This window comes from Ursus americanus, chromosome 3 (assembly GCF_024610735.1).
Source record: "Ursus americanus isolate L20-20 chromosome 3, mUrsAme1.1.p, whole genome shotgun sequence".
Lineage (NCBI taxonomy): Eukaryota > Metazoa > Chordata > Mammalia > Carnivora > Ursidae > Ursus > Ursus americanus.
Window position 1 is genome coordinate 50,502,166 of NC_142129.1, and position 20,259 is coordinate 50,522,424.

General features: G+C 35.9%; 1 protein-coding gene across 2 annotated transcripts in view; it reads right to left on the bottom strand.

Moving 5' to 3' along the window:
- The window catches only part of STK31 (serine/threonine kinase 31), a 75,131-nt gene extending 56,942 nt beyond the window's left edge, over positions 1-18,189 (bottom strand). Inside the window, exons 1-6 of one of the 2 annotated variants that reach the window (XM_045793021.2) lie at positions 17,478-18,189; positions 15,774-15,820; positions 15,635-15,687; positions 9,557-9,655; positions 5,628-5,702; positions 3,986-4,144 (exon numbers count right to left, since the gene is read on the bottom strand). In XM_045793021.2, coding sequence (XP_045648977.1) covers positions 3,986-4,144; positions 5,628-5,702; positions 9,557-9,655; positions 15,635-15,687; positions 15,774-15,820; positions 17,478-17,536 — 492 coding nt within the window. In that variant the 5' untranslated portion in view covers positions 17,537-18,189. Of the gene's footprint in view, positions 1-3,985; positions 4,145-5,627; positions 5,703-9,556; positions 9,656-15,634; positions 15,688-15,773; positions 15,821-17,354; positions 17,399-17,477 lie in introns of those variants that run through there. The other variant, XM_087860966.1, reaches the window with a different exon arrangement.
- Positions 18,190-20,259: the final 2,070 nt, after the last annotated feature.

A 20,259-nucleotide genomic window follows, 5' to 3' on the forward strand; every position in this document is an offset into this window, starting at 1 on the left:
CCTGAGAGGCTTGAATTTACCAAGAATACCAATATAGATAGCAAAGATGGTTCAGAAGACATCACCAACAAATGAGATCAAGCAAGCAAAGCTAACAAATTCAAAATATAATTCATAGAAATATATCAGATAAGATTTCGATCAATCAGAATGTGGTTTTGGGTTAACCTCTTTCATACAAAAACTCTTGGTTTCAACTGATGTGACAATGTTGGGGTTTGGGAGCAAACAGTCAAGAAAGAATTTTTGAGGTGTCTTTGGTGGAAAAAGGTGGTTTTATTAAAGCATGGGAACAAGATCTATGGGCAGAAAGAGCTGCGGTGGGGTCACGAGGAGTCGCCCATTATATACTTTCAAATTGGGAGGGGGGTCAGGGAGAGCATAAGTCTCTAAGCAAGGTTTCCAGGACCTTGAGGGGCTGGCTGTTGTTAGGAAAAAGTCATTTGCTACTGTCTGGTAAAACCTTAGTCAGGAGACCCTTCAGATGTCTATCAGTGGGCCATATGCTTAGAGGATGACTGCTAACAAGAGGGGTAGGTAGAGATAAAGGAAGTTTCCAAATAAATTTACGTGACAAAGGAGACCTTATTACATGACAAAGGAGACTTGCAGGATTTTGGAGGTCGGGCTAATGTTAAGCTAAGGTTGCCTTTTGCTTTTAGCAAAGTATTAACATCAAGGCTGCAGAGTTTTTGAGTTCTTACCGGAAGGACACTCTGCCTGACTCAATTTTTTTTTCTTTTGCCTTTGTTCACATCATCACCTTTATGCTGAAAGTCTATCAAAAATCAAGTACAGGGGCGCCTGGGTGGCACAGCAGTTAAGCTGCCTTCGGCTCAGGGCGTGATCCCGGCATTATGGGATCGAGCCCCACATCAGGCTCCTCTGCTATGAGCCTGCTTCTTCCTCTCCCACTCCCCCTGCTTGTGTTCCCTCTCTCGCTGGCTGTCTCTATCTCTGTCAAATAAATAAATAAAATCTTAAAAAAAAAAAATCAAGTACAACTTCTACTCCTAACTTCTACTCCTAAAATGTTAATGGAAGTGACAGTGTCTGAAAATTATTGCTGGAATATGTAAAATTCTTAATATTTCAAGAAACTCTGTCTTTGGGCAACATATGGATTTAAATGGAAATAATCTACTTTCTACAAGAGTACTGAATGCTCTAAAGGTATATTACTCCTTGCTTAAAATATGTTATGCAAAAATCTGATTTTTACACTTTTACCTGATGTCAAATTCCATTTAGTTATGGCCACCAATCACATTTAGTTGTTCAACAAAATTCTCCCTGAATTATACATAATCACAAAGACAGAACCCTAAACTTGGAATAAAATCTAAGTCCTCCTAAATTCTAACTAACAAAAAGAATGACCAAATAGATGATACATGGGTTTTTTAATATTATACTTTACCATAATATTCTACACATTCTTTTTTAAATGTCAAATATTTAATTTTTATAGTGAGAAATATGTTATAGTTCCCCTTAAGTCTTGCATGCCAGAAAGAGATCTATTTATTTTTAAAACATAGTTAGATATTTAAAAGGCATAAATAAGATATTTCTTTTAAATAAATCTTGTCATTGTTTTAGAACACAGAGCTTTCAATGATTAAAAAAGGATGATGTCATTTTTCTAAGACATATCTCATTGTGTTTCCCAAACTGGTAAGCTTTATTCAAAACCAAGAAAGCATCACTTGCTTTCTATTTTAGTCTACCTAATCTTGTCTGGATAAATTAGAAAACAGGCTAAAAAGCCTTTAATCTGTTAAATCCAAATTCCAATCTCTAGCTCTCACTCCCTGATTCTACATAAAATTTTTAAAATAAGGAAGGAATTTAGGGCACAAATTATGTGATCTTCAGCATTTGTAACCACTATTCTGTGTATCAATTTCAACTGTGCTATAACATGGGTATGAAAATGTTGGTTTAAAACGTACTGAATGTATTTTAGTGCCTAGGTCACCTTCTGGAAGTGTCTCTCCACTCTCTCTCTTTTAAACTAATCACTACTATTCATTCATTTGTTCAAATGCTGGATAAACTCGCTGCTCATCTAACACCTAACAGGCAAGATCAAGGAGATGAGGCATAGAAAAATGAATAAAATATTGTCTCCATTAAGACTGTCTTATCTCTACAAGCTCACTATCTTGTGTGGGCGGGGAAAAAATGCAACTCTACATGCCTTATACACTGAATGAATGAAACAGCTACAGGGGAATGGATGGTGGATATTAGCAAAGACTTTATATAGGAAATTATATTTGAGCCTTGAGCTGAGAATTAATGGTTAAACATGGGCTTCTTAAGCAGAGACATTCAAGAGTAACTATTTTTTTCCAGAAAACATTCAGTTTGCTAAGAGTCTTTTACTGAACTTAAGCATGCAAATACAAATAACACCACCTGTAAAGAAGCTATGAAGCATACAAAACATTCCCAAAAACTAAAGTTTACTCCTCAGTTCCAAAACTAATTTTCATAAATGACCTTTTATTCTTGATTCGTTTGTTTCAATCAACATACTTTTTTTTATCATCTTACCATGAGAACAGCAACAGACTTGAGTTCCAGCCCTCACTCAACGTAATTAGCTTTATGACTGTAAATAATTAGTCATCTAATTGTTCTAGACCCAATTTCTTCATTTATAAAATAACAAGGTGAGAGCAGAGGAATTCTAAGGTCTATAAATTTAAAATTCTAGGGTTCTAGGCATACAAGAAATTCAAAACAAGCCTCTACCTTGGTCAAAACATCTAGGTTAAAGGAAAACATAAAAAACTTCAGATTTTAAACCAAAAATTTAGGGATGTAATTTTACAATAATATCTATGCTTTACTCTGAAAGTCTGAGTTCCAAGTACAGAAATATTTGTTATAAGTAACTATACTGCAGACAAAACTACACCCAACAACCTCCAAGATTCTCAAAATAAAACAAAACAAACAGAAAAAAACAGGCAAATAAGTTTCTGAATTTTACTATCCCACAGTTATTGATTAAATCATTTTTTCATATAAGTCATTTGAGCTGCTAAATTAAAAAAATACAAATCTGATTACTTAGCAATAATATTTCAACAGCATTAACACCCACCAAAAGAACATCATTATTGCACAGGAGATTTAAAAGGAGGTAGAAGTCCCATAAGACTACCGCTGAAATTATCAGATGGCTGCCAGAATTAGGTTACTAACCCAAACTTTAATGGAAATGGATACAAACTAGAATCTATAGATACAAACTAGAATCTAGACAGAATATTATTGAAAACTACTACACCAAACAGTATGAACCCTTGCAAAAATGATATAAATCTGATTAATTCTCAACTCCACTGACTTCAGTTTTGTGATATTTATGGCCAGGGTTAGGTTAAAGATTACTTTTATTTAATAAATACTCTCTCAAGGGCACCTGGTGGCTCAGTCGGTTAAGCATCTGCCTTCGGCTCAGCCATGATCCAGGGGTCCTGGGATCGAGTCCTACATCGGGCTCCCTGCTCAACGGGGAGTCGTCTTCTCCCTCTCTCCTACCCCCTGACTGTGCACACACTCTCTCAAATAAATAAATAAAATCTTAAAAAATAAATATTCTCTCAAAAGCAAAAGATAACAATAATTATATTCATCATTTTCTCCATCATAAGAGACTCTTCTAAGCTTTCACATGAGAAGAAACTATTTATACTTATTCTGTAAATATATACACATATGCAACTCTGATCACTATGAATGTTTACCTAGCAAAGATGAGCACAAATAATTGCTTTTGAATCATATGATTCATATTTTAAAATTATTACATAATTACTTTTAATTATCCTATAATTAATATTTTCACTAATCTATACAGGCTTATAATATATTAAAGAAAATCAGCAGAATTTTACTACATTTATATTTGGTTTCAAACACATAGCTTTACTTCCATTAACAAAAATATTTAAAATCTGTGACTTGCCTGATCAAACTGGGTAACTTCTTGGCCAGAAGGAATCTGTAGTCCCCAAAGTCTATATTTTTTGGCAACACTAGAAAATTGCAGATCCAAAGGAATCTCAACTATATCAGAGCGATTTAGAATTTCGGTATTTCCATAGTCAATATATCTCACCAGACACTGGGAAAAAATGAGACAAACACTAACATGGAACTTAGATTAAACATCTCCAAAGAAACCATCAATTTGCTGCTTTCTGTTAATTACCTGTAATTACCTCAGGGCATTTTACCTCAAACTGACAAAATGTATTTAGAAACAAGACCTTCAACAATATCCTCAAAATAAAGAAAATCCATGGTCCAAGAGATCCCAGTAATCTCTGTTTGGTACTAGTGAACTAGTTACCAACAGTACTATTTCCAATAGTACCAAACAGTACTGTTTCCAAGACTACCATTTCTCATTACATTTGTTTTTTTTTAACAGCTAGTATTCAAATAAACATAAATCTATGAAGCTTATGGCCTCTCCTATCTTGAATGTTAAAAATCAATCAACATTCCTAAATTCAAGTTGGAAACAGTAAAATCTGAAAAAAAAAGACAAAATTATCAAACTTCCTTGTTAGACCTAGGAAATCAATCAGTCCCCTCACCTCCAGCTCTGTATCTATTTGGAAAGTAAAAAAGAAAAGGAGTTTATCACAAGGTCAAAAGCCATCTTGCCCTTAATTTTAAGAAGTTAAAGCCAAGGCAAAAGCAAACACAATATACCATCTCCAGTTGTCAAACCGTGAGGAAAACGTCTAATTAGAAAGATCTATTTCACTAAGATAAACCATAACCTCGGACAGTAATAAATCGTGAAATTTTTTTTAAAAAGTTATTCTGAGCATTACTCAAGTTGTTTCATCTTATCATCTCCTTATTACACAAAGAAAAATATCTATAAAATATATACGCATGAGAAAATATTTGAAGTCCAGTAAAGCAGATACAGGAAAAAAAAGCATTAAGGAGAGCCTACAGCGATGCTTTTACACAGCCTGCAATATGCAATTGTCACCAGTTATTCAGAATCTCACCTCCACAAATCCCCTTAAAATCTCCTTCAAGTTCATAACGTAAAAACTCAAATAGCTAAACACAAAGAAAATTCATCAAATTCAACCAAAGCATGAAAAAGCAGCAAGTCAGTCTTCATTAACAATATGCAAATCAACTAAGCAAAAGATAAAAAGAACTTCTTAAGAACTTCTTAAGGACAGATCAAATGTTCTTTTCCTACCCCATCTTAATAGAATGAACTTTTTAAAGTCACTTAGCAAGACCCAAACATGATGATTAAGAGCAACTGGTCAGCAAACATAATCTACAAATTATGTAATCTACTCTTGGACAATCTCTGGTAATTATGTGACAACTTAAATTCAGAAGAATGCTCCTGAATGTGACCTGGATTTTTTTAAGCAATTCATTTCTTTTCTGATCACTAGGGGGGAAAAAAATGTTTAACCAATTTATAAGTTCAAATGAACCAGATCTCATTACTACTATGTATAAGCAATGAAGGGCTAAATAAGCATCAAATTTTGGAGCCAAAATAATCATTGCTCAGGGGAAAAAAAAATAAAAAACAACAACTAAACACTTGTTCCTGCCTTTTCATCACTGATGATTTTCAGTACTTTGCATCTGTACCAACATTTATCTTCAGAAAATAATCCGCCATAAATCTATAAAAAGAAAAAGAAAGTAAAATCATTTAGCATTTTAATGACTCAAAGCATGCTAAGTAAATCAGAATAATGGTTAGCATTTATTAAGCACTTACTATCTGGCAATAAGCACTTTATATATAACAACTTATTTTATTCTCACAACCATACGAGGCAAATACACTGTGTTCACCGTTATATGCCCAAAGTCATAAGCCAGTAAGTAACAGAACCGGGACTCAAAGTCAGGCAACCTGACTTCAGAGTCCATAGTGCAAGTCTGCTTCCAAAAAAGAAAAAGAGGAAAGACATAAAAACAAAATTCAAAAAAAAAGCATAAGCATCAAAGTCTTAAAATCATGCTCTTTTAATGTCTAAAGACATAAATGATACAATTAATTATTCTTAAAATAAAAACATGTCAAGAACATGCCACTTAAGTCTAATTCTCAAACATGTGGGATCCATGTGTCCTACCATCCAAGAAACATTTTTATACTTTTTACTTTATATATAAAGACTCTAATGCTATTAAATGGATAAAATTAAATTAGATAAAATCTTTAATACTGAATTTTCATTTAAGTTCATATTTTATGTCTAATTTAAAAAACAAAGGAAAACTAACATACTTTATGTTAATTTCTCAACCTCAGCACTATTAACATTTTCAGACAGGATAATTCTTTGGCAGGGAAATGGGGCAGGGTCTCTCTGTCCTGTGAACTATAGGATAGTTAGCAGCATCCCCCTTGGCCCCTACCTACAAGACCCCAGTAGCACCCCCTCCAGTTGTGGCAATCAAAAATGTCTCCAGACATTGCCAAATATCACCTGGGGACAAGGCGCGGATACAAAATAGAGTGCTAGGTTGATAACCACCTTAAATCATACATTCTCAATGCGGAAAATCTCATTCACAAGGAGTGAAAACTGGTTCGGGGAGGGGGGTATCTTCAATATTACAATAGTTTGTATCCCTTCAAAGTTCAAACCTACCTGACAACATAAACAGATTGAGTATCTATGGTGTTAATATGTCTTTAGGGGAGGAGAACCATTAGGGGAAAAATGCCTTAGAAGGGCATAATGAAACACCGAGAAACACTGCTTTAAGTGAAGTATAAAAATTACTTTTAGGTTTATCACTGTGAGGCAGGACAAATTCAGAGATTCTGAAGCAAAAGACATATACATATTAAATATAAAAATCCTTAGCTCCCAAAGCAATAAAGTACAAATCAATTCAGACACACAATGGATATCTAACAAAGCAAATGTTACAAAGGATAGGTGTGTTCAATTAGCACTTAACTCTGGTTCCCTCAGTTAACACTCAACAACTGGAGGTCAAAAGAGGGCAAAAATGGCACGGTACACTCTCCCAACCATCTAACTATATTTTTCAGCAAGCAAAAAGGTTTAGTAGCAAAACAGCTGATAATCAACAGCCCTAATCAATTTCAAACTCTGCAAGAGGTCATATTACCTTTAATTCAGACTTTGTAATAATACACCAATAAATTTAACAATCCAATATAAGACAAGTGACAGAAATGGGGTATAACTGCAACCCAGTCCAGGTAGGGGTGGGGATACTTAGAAATCGAGAAATAGAGCTGGGAGTCAACAAAGTTGAAGAATCTGAAGTTCTTGATTCTGTTAGTGTGAATAATCACAAGCATCATAAATACAAGTCTCTTGCAAAGAGATGTGTCTTTAAAACACAGTCAGAGGGGTGTCTGGGTGGCTCAGTCAGTTAAACATCTACCTTCAGCTCAGATCATGATCCCAGGGTCCTGAGATCAAGTCCCACATCGGGCTCCCTGATCAGTGGGGAGTCTGCTTCTCCCTCTCTGTCTGTGCTCTCTCTCTCTTATAAGTAAATAAATAAAATCTTTAAAAAATAAAAAATAAAACACAGTTGTAACTATATATTCACTCCCATTGTCCATGGTCCCAAACTTTTCCTCTCACAGCTTCACTATTTATAGCCCATGACCTGACTACATGATGAGAGGAAGAGAACCCGTCAATCGCTATGGAAAATTTACAAAGTATAATCCATTCATAAGTAACCAAAGGATGCTGAATAATCATTTATAATAAGAAATCCATTATTGAAACTAGTTTTGAATTTTTTGTAAAGCAAGTATTTTGCATTCAAAAGAGGAAAAGTGGGAATGTCTTAATTTGTAACTCTACTAAACAGTTAGAGTCTACAAAGATGCTTTAAAACCTAAAAATTTACAAATTACACTCCCTTATCCATTCTAATGTTCAGCTCCAAGCTACATTCTTTCCTTCTAATTCCTTCTTTTTACACATTGTCATATATGCCATTGGGGTTTTAATTATTTTAAAATAAAACTAATAGAAGCACATTAAAAGAAAATCAAAGTACATCAAAATGGGTAAACAGTAAGACTTCCTTCCCAACACTCTTCAACATGGACCACCTTAAAATAATTTTACATTTACACTAATTTTACATATATGCTAAAATACATTTGTTTTTTATTTACACAAATGGGCTCATCTTATGTACACTATTTTAACCACCTAATTCCATATCAAAATATAAGATCTAGTCCCCCCATTTAAATAACCAGAGCTGGGGCACCTGAGTGGGTTGAGCATCTGCCTTCTGCTCAGGTCATGATCCTGGGGTCCTAGGATAGAGCCCCACGTGGGGCTCTCCCTGCTCAGCTGGGGGTCTGTTTCTCCCTCTCCCTCTGCCCCTCCCCAGCTCATACTCGCAGGCTCTCTCTCTCCCTCACTCTAAAATAAATAAATAAACCTTTTTTAAAATAAATAAATAACCAGAGCTTTGAGCTGGGTAATGCAAACAAGGCATTCATGGCACAAAAGTTAAAGAGGCACTCACTCTGAGGTGTGCCTTAGAGTGCCTCCTTAAATTTTAATTTTAATTTAAATGCCTCCTCATCACTCTCATACTTTACTGGTAAGAATGAAAACTGGTTCAGTACTTTGCCAAACTATTTGGCCAGTATCTACCAGAGTAAAACATGCCTGCTGTATGACTTAGCAATTCTACTCCTAGATATATACTCAAAAGAATTAAGTTAATATATCCAATAAAAGGCTGTATAAGTATTTCATAGTAGCTAAATTCACAGCAGCCAAAAATTGCAAACAATCCAAATGCCCATCAAAGGACAATAAATTGTGGTGTATTTACACAATGAAATCTGCAGGGCTTCAAAAAGAACAAACTACCAATACACCAATATGCACAATAATATGAAAGAATCTCAGAAATTCTGTTGAACTAAAAAAACCAGATACACACAAAAGAGTAAATACTGTATGATTTAAGAACAGGCAAGTGGTGACAGAGTCAGAATAATAATTAACTCTTGTTAGAAGGACTACTGACCAAGAATTGACTGAGAAAAGGCCTGCAGGAATTTTCCAGGAAGATGGAACTGTATCCTGATCTGGGTGGTGATTATATAGATGCATACATATGTAAAAATTCATGAAGCTGTACAGCTCAGACATGAACACATTACTACATTTAAGTTATACCTCAATTTTAAAAAAAGAGAAAAAGATCATCACTCTTCTCCATAAAGATTACTTCTACAGATTTTTTTTGTCCATCAGTATCAAAGGCAAGGACTCTATTTTGTTCACCACTGTATACTCAGTGCTTACCACAGTACCTGGTACATAGCACATAGTCCATAAGTATTTTTGAAAGAATAAATTTATATGACTACGGTTTACATAGTTCTAAAACTTTGCCTCTTCTTTTCAAATATATCAAAAATTCCAACAATTACAAAATCTAAGACATAAGAAAGCTATCAAGAGATGGAATAATTATATCCAAGAATATGGCTCACCTTCTTTGGATCAAGATTCCCAAAAACTGAATTGGCATGGGGACAAACTTCAGACAATGAGCAACCAATCTTCATAATATCCTTATTTCTATTAATACTCTAGAAGAAAGAATAGCTACATTATAAGATTCAGTAAATTATTATTTGACAGTGTTACATAATTGAGAGTTCTATTACCCTAATATTTAAAAGATTTTGAAGCATTAGAAATTAAATCAAATTCTTACAGCAGTATTTTTCATAATTCAAATGAGTTCTTTATAAGAAATGGTTCTAGGTATAGAAAATTTTTACTTTGCAGTGAGTTCAGATTACTTGGAATTCAAACTAAGATATCAAATACTATTAAATCATAAGAGGAGGTAACTTTAAGCAATATCTCTGGATTGTACTTTAGATCAAATTCTAATTGCTCAAAATGGACAACATATTTTAGTCAAATGACATGTCTTCCAATATATTTGTTGTTGTAGAAAGGAAACAAGTAAAAAAATTCAAAATGTATATAATCCTCTATACACAAATACTGCAATCTAGTTAGTAAATTCATTTCTCATGGGTATAGGCTAACAGTTTTAAAACTCCTTTAGGTGTACACTAGGATTGAACAAATAAATCAATATACTACAGATAATTGGAGCAGGGAGGAAAAAATTACAAACAAGGTGAGAAGGCTAGTATGAGCCTACACTGTTAGATTAGAATTGGAAGTTATTCATATAAACTCATAGTACATGTCTGTGTGCACATATATGCATATATGAAAGAAAGACACACAAAAATATAGATGTGTATATGTGTAAGTTTTTATACATCTATACTTCCCAGCTCTGTCTGCTGAGAGGGCCCAAAAGCAATGATACTCCAGTAGCAGTAAGCACACCCAGTGTCAAGATCTTGATTTCTAAACACCATTCTCCAATAAAAGTAATCAGAGTTCCTTGGAGAATGGTAGATTTCAGGACTAGAACAGGGAAATAAAAGATGATCCTGAAACTTTTGATGGCATTCAATATATTTCAACTATAGGAAACAAACAGAGTTGCTGGAGGGGAGGAGGATGGGGTAATTGGGTGATGGGCATTAAGGAGGACACATGATGTAATGAGCACTGGGTATTATATAAGACTGATGAATCACTGAATTCTCCCTCTGAAACTAATAATACACTATATGTTAACTAAATTGAATTTAAATAAAAAAATTTTTTTAAAGACTACTAATTTTACAACCTTCCTGTAAGCCTAAAGTTATTCCAAAATAATTAAATATATATGTTCTAAAAAAATATATCAGCAAAATATTCAGTAAGGTTAGAAAGAACATGATTATCTCTGATGACTGAAAAGAAACTCAGAAAGAGCCGTTCCAAAGACATCATGATGAGTGTCAGTATCACTATACAGTAAAAAAGGGACCTGAATTGAAACTGATCCAAAACACATTACAAGCAGCCTTTGTGAATAAACCCTCAGAATTAACTCTCTAAAGTTCAGAATACACCAAAATATTCTGCATAATTAGACCATATAGCTATCTGGACTAAAATAAATGGAAGCTCTTTCTTTCAAACAAAAGTGAAGGTCAAACACTTAAAATTCCTTCATCTGCTACTCATCCCACTGGGGCTACCAAAAATAGTGTACTCATATAAGTGTAGTGTACTCATATAAGTGGCTTATAAGGCAGAAATCCATAGTGGCAGAAAAGCAGAGAATATACATGGGCAGATCTTCGTCTTGATCAGCCTCCACATATTTGTAAATCTCTACTCTTTATTTATATCCATTCCAACTCCTATCAAATTTTACAATTTGTGCATCTGACTTTGGCTCAGGTCATGATCCCAGGGTCCTGGGATGGAGCCCGACAATGGAGCCCGGCCTGCTCAGGGGGGAACCTGCTTCTCCCTCCGCTCCCCCAGCTTGTACTCTCTCCCTCCCTCTCTCAAGTAAATAAAAAAATTTTTACAATTTGCTTCTTGATATAATCAATCAATTCATGTGACTGCCATTAGTAGTTTTAGCCCTTAATCTTTTCATCCATTTATGACATGTTTCCTAACTTCTTAAAACGTTTAAATTTTTACAAATCCTCAACTTTGTGGCTGAAATCAGAGGTTGGCAAATTTTGGCCTCCCCACTTGATTTGGTAAATAAAGCTTTAATGGATCACAGCTCCATCTATTTATGTACTATCTATGGATGCCTTTGCACTACAAGAGCAGAGCTGACAGAGTTGAATAGTTGCTATAGACTATATGGCCCATTATCCTTAAAATATTTACTATTTAATCTTTTACAGGAAAAGTTTGCTGACTCCTGGTTTAAATAGTAGCTCTGAATTCAATCAACAGCTTCACATTACAGTCAACTGAAATCAAAGCCTACAGCTGCACTGACCAAATACAACAGCCAATACCCACTATAAACAGCTGGTCTGATTTGCGATGTATCTAAAATACATACCAGATTTCAAAACTTAATATGAAAAAGGAAAATAAAACACCTATAAATATATCTGTGCTGACTGCATTTTGAAATATTCTAGATATACTGAATTAAATAAAATATATTTAATATAATTGATTTCACCTTTTTTTTTTTTTTTTTTTTTTTTACTTTTTTACGTGTCTGCTAAATTTCAAATTACTTTTGTGGTTCACATATTTCTACTGAACAGTGATGATCTAGAAAAATCTTTTTTTTTTTAAAGAGATGGGGGAGGGTTAGAGAATTTTTTTTTTAACTTTAGTATTCTTTTTTTTTTTTTTTAAGATTTTATTTACTTATTTAAGAGAGAGAGAGAAGCATCAGAGGGTAAAACAGATTCCCCACTGAGCCCAGAGCCTGATACGGGACTCGATCCTGGGACTCTGGGATCATGACGTGAGCAGAAGGCAGTCACTTAACCAACTGAGCCACCCAGGCACCCTTAGAGAGAGAATCTTAAGCAGACTCCACATCCAGCATGGAACCCAATACGGGGCTAGATCCCACAAGAACAAAATCAAGAGTCAACGCTAAACTGACTGAGCCACCTAGGTGTCCCTAGAAAATCTTATTTAAGCCATGAGCTTAAACATATCTATCACCTAACCTAGGACACAGTTGCTATTAATACAAAGACAACAGGCAGAGAATATGGCACCCTTTAGGAAATATCCAAATAAGCAGAGACACATATTTACCACAAGTTTTCTATGAGTATCACCTTTCTACAATGTTGTCTACATAGATGTCAAAACTCTGGGTTAATCATATTCTTCTACAAATTTTCTTCTCATAAATTCTATTTTCCATACTGCCAATTCATTCCAACTGCAAAAGAGTTCTTATACCGCAGAAAGTATAGAAAAATGTCATTCCCTTCCCTCCCACATCATACGTAGTTCAAAAAATTAAAAATTAGTGAGTAATTGTATGCACTAGAGGGATTCACCTTCTTAAATTCTGGAACATAAGCATTTTGGCGCATTGATTTATATTTAAAACTAAGCAAAGTTATCTGACTTGAAGTCTGACAGTAGAAAATTATAGGGTTCCACTAGTGCTTCCAATTTTATGATGAAAAAGTTACTGTATCTCAAATTCAAAATTAAGCCATTAAAGAAAAATGACATTTTAAAAACACAGTATCTTTTTTTTTATTTTTTTAATTTTTTTTTATGTAAAGTTCGATGATTCATTAGTTGCGTATAACACCCAGTGCACCATGCAATACGTGCCCTCCTTACTACCCATCACCAGCCTATTCCATTCCCCCACCCCTCTTCCCTCTGAAGCCCTCAGTTTGTTTCTCAATGTCCATAGTCTCTCATGCTTCATTCCCTAGTATCTTTTAAGAAACAATCTTATAAAAGACCCCTAGATGGGGCTGTAACTTCACAAATACAAGTATCTTGGCATATTCAGTAATTTATGCAGCCTAGATTATTGGTATTAAATTGAGTGTAATTCTGAAACCACAATTATAATCCTGCTTTCTTTTTTAAGTCAGTGTATTATGAGTACTCGTAACTCAGGTAGTAAGTCTCAGCTGTAGCCATTTGTCTTCTAATAATGTCTTGAGTTAAATAATGCTAAGAATAATTAGGCACTTTTGTACGGAACCAGAAAAGACCCCAAATAGCCAAAGGAATGTTGAAAAAGAAAACCAAAGCTGGTGGCATCACAATTCCAGACTATAAACTCTATTACAAAGCTGTAGTCATCAAGACAGTATGATACTGGCACAAAAACAGACATACAGATCAATGGAACAAAATAGAGAACCCAGAAATGGACCCTTAACTCTGTGGTCAACTAATCTTCAACAAAGCAGGAAAGAATGTCCAATGGAAAAAAAGACAGTCTCTTCAACAAATGGTGTTGGGAAAACTGGACAGCCACATGCAGAAGAATGAAACTGTACCATTCCCTTACACCATACACAAAAATAGACTCAAAATGGATGAAAGACCTAAATGTGAGAGAGGAATCCATCAAAATCCTTAAGGAGAACACAGGCAGCAATCTCTTTGGCCTCAGCCACAGCAACTTCTTCCTAGACACATCTCCAAAGGCAAGGAAAACAAAGGCAAAAATGAACTATTGGGACTTCATCAAGATAAAAAGCTTTTGCACAGTAAAGGAAACAACAAACCAACAGACAACTGACAGAATGGGAGAAGATGTTTGCAAATGACATATCAGACAAATGGTTAGTATCCAAAATCTATAAACAACTTAGCAAACTCAACAGCAAAGAATAAATACTCCCATCAAGAAACTGGCAGAAGACATGAACAGACATTTCTTCAAAGAAGACAACCAAATGGCCAAAAGACACATGAAAAAGTGCTCCACATCACTCGGCATCAGGGAAATACGAATCAAAACCGCAATGAGATACCACCTGACACCAGTCAGAATGGTTAAAATTAACAAATCAGGAAATGACAGACGCTGGCGAGGATGCGGAGAAAGGGGAACCCTCATATAATGCTGGTGGGAATGCAAGCTGTTGCAGCCACTCTGGAAAACAGTAGAGACCTTCCCCCAAAAAGTTGAAAATAGACCTACCCTATGACCCATCAATTGCACTACTGGCTATTTGCCCCAAAGATACAAATATAGTGATTGAAGGGGCACCTGCACCCCAATGTTTATAGCAGCAATGTCCACAATAGCCAAACTACAGAAAGAGCCCAAATGTCCATCGACAGAAAAATAGATAAAGAAGTTGTGGTATATATACACAAAGCAATACTACTCATCCATCAAAAAAAGGAAGGAAGGAAGGAAGGAAGGAAGGAAGGAAGGAAGGAAGGAAGGAAGGAAAGGAGGAAGGAGGGAAGGAAGGAGGGAAGGAATCTTGCCATTTGCGACAACGTGGATGGAACTAGAGGGTATTATGCTAAGAGAAGTCAATCAGAGAAAGACAATTATCACATGATCTCACTGATGTGCGTAATTTAAGAAACAAGGCAGAGGATCATAGGGGAAGAGAGGAAAAAATGAAACAAGATGAAACCAGAGAGGGAGATAAACCATAAGAGACTCTTTTTTTTTTTTTTTTTAAGATTTTGTTTATTTATTTGACAGAGAGAGAGACAGCCAGCTAGAGAGGGAACACAAGCAGGGGGAGTGGGAGAGGAAGAAGCAGGCTCCCAGGGGAGGAGCCTGATGTGGGGCTCGATCCCATAACGCCAGGATCACGCCCTGAGCCGAAGGCAGACACCCAACGACTGAGCCACCCAGGCGCCCCCAAGAGACTCTTAATCTTAGGAAACAAACTGAGGGTTTCTGGAGAGGAGGGGGATGAGAGGGATGGAGTGGCTCAGTGATGGACACTGGGGAGCGTATGTGTTGTGGTGAGCCCTGGGTGTTGTGTAAGACTGATGAATCACAGACTTGTACCCCTGAAACAAATAATACATTAGATGTTAATTTAAAAACTTAAAAAAAAAAAGAATAATTAGGCACTGAGAATGACAAGGATATCTATATTCTTGGGGTTTTATGTTTGTTTTTACTGGGCAAGACCTGAGTTAGTGGAAGAAGGGGAGGGAGGAGAAAAATCAACCAGGCTCTTTACCTGGGCCCAAAACGTTACTGCATCTTCCACATGACTTCCAACCACATCTTCAACTAAAACCAAATCAAAATGCAATGAAAATTAGAAATTAATCAAGGTCATGTAGCTCTTACATCCAAAAATAATTTTGTGTCAGTACCTTTATTGTAATGCATATCTTCATCCATCTGGACAATCCCTGAAAAACTAAAACAATTCAATACCTTAAATTAAGTTCAATAATCTGTCCATTTACAGTGAATAAAGACTATATAATGTTCGAATTCCTAGGAGTAAGTTTTGTCCCTAAATAATCAAAATTCAAACTTTTTCAAAAATAAGCTCAGAGATCTTCTTCAATAATTAGTTATTTTATTTGAATATACTGTATTCTGCAATTTCTTCATATATAACCTTTGAAATTATCTCTTCAGCCAAGCTGTTACAAATTTACACTGTAGTGGATAACCAGAATATTTTGATCAGTTACATAAATCAATACTTCAGAGCAAAGTGCATACTGCTTTCCATTTGGGAGGGCATCAATTATTTGATCAATTATTTGATGCCCTCCCAAATGGAAAGCAGTACTTCTACAATTTAAACAAAAAGCACTAAAAATATATAGAGAACACAGGATAATCAATTTTAAAAGGTACAGTGGTTTCTACTTTTGAAGATATCCTGCAATCGAAGACTGCAAAATGAATCAAATTTTGCCCATTACATCAAAACTAATTTTCATTACATAATATACTCTCCAACTCCAAAATGTTTCAAAATAAATGTTGACTAGTTTATAATTTTATCATTAATACACTAGAATACTGCACTTTACGTGCCCAAATGTTAGTTCTCTGAAGGAAACTGAAAACAGAGTTTTTAAGAGCTTTAAAAGTTAACTAAGAACAGTGCTACACCAAAGTTTCAAATGCTTTCTCAACTACGGAAAGAGAAAAATTAACTGTCACAGAAAAAAAAAAGTCAAAAAAAATTTTTTTAATTTATTCTTCTGATTTCTGTTACACCTTAAGTTTTTTCACATACATTAAGCAACATGAATATATCTTAAAAACAAGTATCGTTCTTCCACTAACGGTAAAAAATATATGTATTTTTTTTAGTTGAGCAAAAAGTTGTAATACCAAATTGGAATCTGTTTGGAGAGACTACATTTCTCTGGAAGCCATTGCCTTAAATTTAGTAAAACTGAAAATGTCTGGAAATCCCAAGAAACAAACTATAGTTTCATCTTAAAACCTTATTTTAAAGGCGGTCAAAAAGCCTTTACCCACGATAATTATGAAGAAATTGATGCTGCACTCGCTTCCTGCAAAACTGGACTACCAGATGGCACTTCCAAAACTCCAATTCACGGCAAGAATTTGGAATGAGCGAGTCCTGGTCGCTCCTCGACACCCATTTTATGTGGGATTTTGAAGTTTAAATGGCACAGAATCTGCGGGAAGAGAGAATTCCACCCCACTACAGGCCTGAGAGACCCCATCTCCACTAAGAACACTCAGGCCTGAGTTATCTGCAAGCCGGTTTTGCCTCCCAGCACCGTAACTCAAAAGCTGGGGTGCCCGTCACCCTCAGAAGTAGGCAGGCGATTCCAAGGCTGAGGAAGGCCAGGAAATGGGCCTCGCCCCATACTTGGGAGACCTAACCGGCAACCACGGGTGAAAAGACGGTCCTTGAAGCGGCCGCCACCGAACCTACCAAAATGACTACTACTGACCTCACACTTTCCGCCATAGAAGTTCTAGAAAAGTGCCCTCAGCCCCAAACGCCGGGCCCTCTGTCCTCCGCCCACCACCGCAGCCAGCCTTCAGCCCCCAGTCGCGCACGTGCAGAGACTTACCGCGCGCTCGGAGGCCGCTCAGGCTTCTCGTTGCGCTTGCGCGCACGGCGCTGCGCCATCAACCGGGCTTGCTGGGAGCTGCTGCTTCCTTCACGTGGCCACAAAGCCTGGGGCCTGGGGCGGGGCGCGCCGGGAGGGGCGCGCTGGGCGGGGCCGCGCACGTGGAGAGCTCCGCACAGAGTCTGCGCGCGCCAGGGACTTCTGGGCGTCTTCGCCCCACACTGGCTGGCTTGATGGTAGGTTCTTTTTACCAGGCTTCAAATAATGACGGAAGGTAGTGGTTTGAATTTCATAGTCCTAATTTGCTCACGGTGATGTAGATTTTAAAAGAGCCAAATTAGAAGTATCCCCAACATTCGTCTTACAAGATGGAAAGTGAGTTCAGTAAAAAGGAAAATGTAATTTTTAGATTAGTAGCTTTACTATCATTTCTCAGCCCAACCTTGGAGTCAGAGCTTTCCCATGTTGCAGCTTTTTCACGACACTAAGGGACAAAAATTAATATAGCTTAGCTGTGCAGATATATGCAGATCTTATATTTTGTGGCAAACCTTGCATAACGGTTGAAAATTATCTCTGTTAATTTTTAACATCTTGATTGATGTATGATTGACTTGCAATAAACTGCAGGTATTAATGCAAAGTTTGATAAGTGAACATATGTATACACATACTCAGGAGGTAACAATCATTTCCTTCACTCACCCCCAAAAGTTTCCTCATGCCCCTGTAAAATACTTGGCTTCCCCCACCTACCCCATGTGACAGGTTCTGCTTTCTGTCGCCCTACATTAGTGCCATGCCGCAAGTACATTCTATCGGATTTCTTTCAGCGTAATTATTTTGAGATTCATCCATTTTGTCAGGTATATCAACACTTTATTACTCATTACTATTGAGTACTATTCCATTGCATGAATATAACACAATTTATCTACCTTTTGATTAGAATTTCTTTTCACTTTTTTTTCTAAGTAGGCTCCACCCCCAGCGTGGAGCCCAAAACCGGACTTGAACTCACGACCCTGAGATCAAGACTTGAGCTGGGATCAAGAGTTAGACAATTAAGGGATTGAGCCACCCAGGTGCCCCTTGATAGACACTTAGATTGTTTCCGGTTTAGGATTGTTTCAAATTAAGCTGCTATGAAGGATCATGTGCAAATCTTTGTATGGGCATATGCTTTCATTTCTCCTGGGTTAATACCTACCAGTAGAATCGTGGGGTGATATTGGTATGTGTGTTTAAATTTTTAAGAAACTGCTAGACAGGTTGGTGACTTCAAGTCCGGCATTGGGTTCCACGCTGGGCATGGAGCCTACTTGAAAAAAGAAGAGGGGCGCCTGGGTGGCACAGCGGTTAAACGTCTGCCTTCAGCTCAGGGCGTGATCCCGGCTTTATGGGATCCAGCCCCACATCAGGCTCCTCTGCTATGAGCCTGCTTCTTCCTCTCCCACTCCCCCTGCTTGTGTTCCCTCTCTCACTGGCTGTCTCTATCTCTGCCAAATAAATAAATAAATAAAATCTTTAAAAAAAAAAAAAAAAAGAAGAAGAAGAAGAAAGAAAAAGAAACTGCTAGGCTGTTTTTGTAAAATAGATTTACTATTTTTTATTTGCACCAGCAGTGTTTAAGCAGTGTTTTCCAGTTGCTCCATATCCTCACCATCATTTTATGTGGTCAGTGTTTTTAAGTTCAGACATTTATGTACAATGGTATCTCCTTTAATTTGCATTTTAATTTGCATTTCTCTGTTGACTAAAAATGTTGACCATCTTTTCTTGTTTATTTTCCACCCATACAGCTTCTTAAAGTGTCTTTTCAAACTTGTTCCCATTTTTTAAATGAACTATTTTCTTACTGAGCTTCGCACTTCATTATGTACTGTGGCTGTAACTCCTTCAAATTTGCAAATATTTTCTCCCAGTTTGTAGCATATGTTTTCATTCTCTAAAAAGGATATTTCAAAGAGAAGTTCTTAATTTTGATGAAGTCCAAATCATAAGTCTTGTATTTTATGGATCATGTTTTCATGTTGTATTTAAGAAACTAACCCAGTTCACAAAACTTTTCTATATTACCAGAAGTTTTGTATGTTTAATTTAGGCTTTGTTTAGATCTATAATCCTTTTTGAGTTCATTTTTGTATAAGATGCAAAGCATGAATCGAAGTTGATAGTTTTGCATTTGGATGTCTAGTTTTTCCAGCACCATTTGTTGAAAATGCTATTATTTTTCCATTGAATTGCTTTGACATCAGTGTCAAAAAGCATTTGACTGTATTTGTATAGGACTATTTCTGGATTCTCTGTTCTGTTACACTGATCTATTTGCTTTCTTTAGTCTAAAACCACACCCTCTTGATTACTGTAGTTTTATAATAAGTCTTAAAAACAGGTACTGAAAGCCTTCCAATCTTGTTCTTTTTCAAAGTTGTTTTAGCTTTGCAATTCTGTTTGAATTTTAGCATTAACTTGTCAATGTCTACATACACACACAAAGTCCACTGAGATTTTTATTGGAATTACATTTAATCTATACATGTTTGAGAATTGACATCTTAACAATATTGAGTCTTATGATCTATGAACATTATATATATCCCCATTTATTTATTCCTTTATTTCTCTGAGCAATGTTTTATATCGTTCAATATAAAAGTTTTGTACATTTTTGTCTAATATATCCCTAAGAATTTTTTATGCTATTGTAAATGGTATTATTTTCTTAATTTCTAGTTTTTTTGTTGCTAGTATATAGAAATTTAATTTTTGTATATTGATC